This window comes from Belonocnema kinseyi, chromosome 1, assembly GCF_010883055.1.
Source record: "Belonocnema kinseyi isolate 2016_QV_RU_SX_M_011 chromosome 1, B_treatae_v1, whole genome shotgun sequence".
Classification (NCBI taxonomy): Eukaryota; Metazoa; Arthropoda; class Insecta; order Hymenoptera; family Cynipidae; genus Belonocnema; species Belonocnema kinseyi.
This window is the reverse complement of record NC_046657.1, coordinates 165,486,556-165,491,113: the sequence shown is the minus strand read 5'-3', so window position 1 is coordinate 165,491,113 and position 4,558 is coordinate 165,486,556. Positions and strand designations below refer to the sequence as shown.

The window sequence follows — 4,558 nt, the reverse complement described above, 5'->3', positions numbered from 1 at the left end:
TGATTCCTTTACAGACTGTAACCACCTATCTCACGGTTGTGGGACGTGGTTATGGCTGAAATTTTACCGCGATTTCGCTGGAAGCGGGTGCAATTTTTCAGAATTTAATTAATTAATTAATTTAATTAATTTTCAGCGAAAGAATTCAAAATTCAACCAAGCAGTTGAATTTTCAACTAAAAATATCAATTTTCATCCAATAAGATTATTTTTCTAAAAAAAAAGAAGAGTTTTTAAAAAAAAATACATGTATTTTCAGTTAAAAGATTAATTTTTAACCAAAAATTAAAATGATTTTGTACAAAACACAGTGAAACTCATCTATAACACCGCTTTTGGGGCTGACGGTGTGTTGCATTTTTAACCAAATAGTAGATTTTTTAACTGACAAAAAAAAGAATTCAGCTTCAATTAAAAACGGTTGGATTTTTCTTATTAGGTTCCATTTATTCAGTTCGCATTTTCGAGAAAAAGTGGAAGTTTCTTTCAAACAAGGATTTTTTGCGAAATTTTTGAATATACATTGAACAAAGTACTTACACTTACAAACAAAGAGGTGAAAAGGCCATGTGAGTGCATTCTGCAAATTTTTTTCACATGAAAAACGTTTGTCTGGCACTAAATTTTTACAATTATAAGTTTTTTTTATGATAAATTGTTGTTTCCTTTTCTCATAATTATGAAAATTTTGAATCAGACAAAAGTTTCTTAGTGCTTCTCATTTAATTTCCTAAATTTTCAACTTGACATCGCGTTTTTTGTGAACGTAAGTTGAGATTGAATAAAAATTAGTTTTTTTTTAATTTTGAAGGTTACGCTTATATGGTCTTACACGAAAAAAAAGCGAGTAAAAGGGGAAATTTCATTAAAACAGGGGTCTTTCGGAAAATTCGCAAGCTTTGTTCATATTTATTATCTGGAAACCCTTCTTCCAAAATTAGTAACGTAATTTATGGACGGCTTCTAAGTCTTAAAATGTAATTACAATGAACTCTTGCTTATTTCAAGACACACTCAGTTCAAGGCCTAACTATTTCATGTCCCCCATACTGGGATATTTCAAATTGCGCAGTGCGGTCACCTCCCACCACGGCCTCTGTACGTTGGGTTGAATTGAGTATTTTAGAATGACATCATGGGAATGCATACGACTTTTTGAAGAAAATATTCTAAACGTAATAATAAATCACAAATGTACGAATAGTAATATTTGTCAAGTGTAGAATGTATTTTTTCAGCAATTTTTCATTCTATTGTCGATCGGCATTTTATTTTCAAGAAATAAAATTAAATATCTAAGATTTGAGGTTAGTGTATCAGATATCTATCCTCAAATTTCAGATAGTTGATTGTATTTCGTGAAAATGAAAGGTCCTTAACCAGTAAAAGTTTAAAACAGAATTGAGCAAATGAATTCTACACTTGAAAAATATTGCTATTCAGACATTTATAACTTACTTATACATTAAGAATATTTTCTCCAAAAAACGCGTGAGCAATCCCATTTCAAGATGTAAAAACTAGGCTAACCTTCCTGGCCTATTCTATAATTACCCTGTAATTATAGATAATTGTTTGGCAAATTATGCTATTTGAAGGAAATATTATATTTGTCACGCCTTACGTCAGCAAAAACACTTTAAAAACATTGGCGTGCATGATGTATGGTACAAATTCAAGAACCCGCACATGCTTACAGCGCGTGCATCGATACAAGGCCGGGCAGCCAATGAACTTCGCTTGAAAAAATCACTCCACAAGTCGCGGTAGAGGTGGAGCCCCTCCAGTCTTAAAATACCCACATTTTTAAGGTTTGCGGTCTTTGAAATAGGCAAAAGTTCACAGTTTAAGATTTTAACCTTGTACAATGTATCGAAGCTAAAAATAACATTTTGTATGCTTACATTATATTCATGTGATTGTGCTGCTACGTACAATAGTAGTTCTATTATAGTCCATATAAAAGATATTCCAATACCAATAAAAAGTACTAGGTATACGCCACCGACATTTTTCAGATTCAATTCTGAAGGTACACTAGATGATGCTTGCTATTTATGGAAAAGAAACAGGAAAAATAAATTATTTATGCTAACACGTTGGAAAATACTAAAAATGTTATCTTACGAAAATAGGTTGTCATTATTTTAATTTCCAACATTCTTTTTTTTTTTGCTGACATTCAGACAATAAGAGACTCCTTTTAAATTTATTCCAAAATGATTGCTCTAATAGTTGCTCTTTGAAATACTCAAATATGAAACATGCCAAAATACTGAGCCTCATAGTACTACATTTTGTGAAACTTAATCGATTGAAATTAAGGTGTCAATTCTTGTATTAATATTAAAAATGTTATCACTTACTACACAACTTCCACCTCCATGTTTTTCTGACCACCATTTTAATTTCAATTTAGAAAGCTTGCCGTTTTCTTGAAGCTCCAAAATTGCCGCGATTAAATCGTGTCGATAGGGTGAATCTATAATGAACAAAATTGTAAGATTATTCTAACACACAGTCGAAGAATCTTTTTTAAAATCAAATAATTTGTATCTTTCTTAGCCGAAATTTGAATTCGAAACCACTAAATTTCGAGATTCTTATATTTAAAACAAAATCGTTTAATTTTGAACGCTTTGAATTAATTTCAACTCCTTCCAAATGAAATTGTACAATTTTTCAAATTTTAAACTGAAATAAACTACAATTTTAATTTACTTATTGTTCAGAAATGTTGAAGAACGTCTCAAATTAAAAAATTTGTTTCACCATGGATTTTTAAACTGCTAATATTTTTAATGGTAGGAAATAAAAATCCGGGGTCTTTTCATTATCAGAAATGTGGAACTTACTTTTCCTCATAGCAATACCGTAACCCTTTTCATCAAGTTGCGGACCAATTTTAGTGAGACTACAATCTCTCTCTGTTTCGTACTCAATTGTAGAAGATTCCATGAAGAAAGCAAAATCTTCAGTTTTCACTTTTTCAACGCCTTCTTCGTTTGATGATGTCAAACAATTTTTGGCATCATTCATCATCGTCTCATATATATGTCTATACTCCTTTTTGTCCGATCCCTTGAAGCATATACATATTGAAATTTATAATATTGTATTATAGTTAAAATTAACCAACAATTTTGTTTTCTGACTCTTTACCTGAAAAAATGCAAGAGTAGAACCTCCCTTTTTAGCACCATACTTAATCTTGCTTTGCCTAGCAAGATCAAAGGCATCACGAAATGGTTGTACAGGTGTTTCATAAGTTAAACTTGAAGCAAGATTGGCAGTGTAAGAAGAGACCATGATAAGGCAAAAGAACCACCAACATCCAGCCAATAGTCTTGTTGACATACCTCTGTTGAAAGGAAATTATCTTATTTTTAAAAAGCCTTTCCTTACATTTTTTATACTTTTCTTTCTGTTATTGACCTGTATATATGGCCTGTAACATAGTAAACATAGCCCCTGTAGGATGGCGACGGACAGGCATGGAAACATGTAAGTAAAATCAAGAGCCTACATCAGGCGCTAACAGAAGCCAGGCCAGTGACCCCAACTTGCGCACGTAGAGGTACTGCGTTTGCGCTAGTTATGCTTAAGAGGAACACGGTGCGACGTATTATTGCTAAGGTAAAGGGTTGTCGCGTTTCTCTTAAGCATCCTGGCGCAAGCGCAGTACATCTACATGCCGAACAAGAATATAAGTGCGCTGGAGAGGTCTCATGGATGTGCTGCCCGAGCACGAATCCACTAAGCCAACCAATCGCGTGCAATCTATTGTGCTACTGCAGTCCGTGGCAGTACTTGCTCCAGGCCGTTGTGAGCTGGTATAGATATTGACGTACTTTTGTGTGTCACTGCTCAGGCGGAAGCAACACGAAAGGGTATATGCGATTGGTTGGCTTCGTGGGTTCGTGCACGGACGGCACGTCAGTGATAAGTCTCCAGCACACTGCAAGAGATTTTTTTATTCAAAAGCCTTTAGAGAGCCGCAGAATAAGCGAATGAGTTCATTCCACAAAGGCAGTAAGCGCTCACTACTATCTAATCACTGATTCGAGTAGCGGGCAGGAAGAAAGAGTTAAGTCCTTCAACCGAGTCAGCACTCAAACTCAGAGTACAGTAGCAAACAATCCGAGAGAGTTAACTTCTTTAACCGAGTTATGAAAAATGTTACTGATTTAACCAGGGTAGTTAAATCGCAGTAAAAGCAGTATTACTCTATGCCATAAAAAACTGAATTCTTATTCCTTTTCCCGTGGACGCCTTTTTATTGAGAAATATCAAGATGAAATTTTTAAATTAAATCTTCAAGAGTATCTCATTACACATAGATGTTAAAAGATTACAAATTAAAAGCGATGTGCGACAACCCGACGCGCTATATTGTCCGTCGGGTCAGTGATCCCAGATCTGAAATGAGACGTGGTCCAATAGTATGACACGTCCAATGTCCGTGTGAATATGGTAGGAGACGATATAAATGCCTGGGTTGCGCGCGCAACCCATTTCTCCTCTTCTGAATTTGAAAACTCGAAGGTGCACGTTGCCG

General features: G+C 34.5%; 1 protein-coding gene across 2 annotated transcripts in view; it reads right to left on the bottom strand.

Annotated features, from left to right (window-relative positions):
* The window catches only part of LOC117173082 (glutamate receptor ionotropic, kainate 2-like), a 32,214-nt gene that overhangs the window by 3,148 nt on the left and 24,508 nt on the right, over window positions 1-4,558 (bottom strand). For both annotated transcript variants that reach the window (XM_033361477.1, XM_033361468.1), the window contains exons 12-15: window positions 3,163-3,361; window positions 2,856-3,081; window positions 2,367-2,482; window positions 1,905-2,051 (exon numbers count right to left, since the gene is read on the bottom strand). In XM_033361477.1, the coding sequence (XP_033217368.1) occupies window positions 1,905-2,051; window positions 2,367-2,482; window positions 2,856-3,081; window positions 3,163-3,361 (688 nt within the window). The remainder of the gene's footprint in view (window positions 1-1,904; window positions 2,052-2,366; window positions 2,483-2,855; window positions 3,082-3,162; window positions 3,362-4,558) is intronic.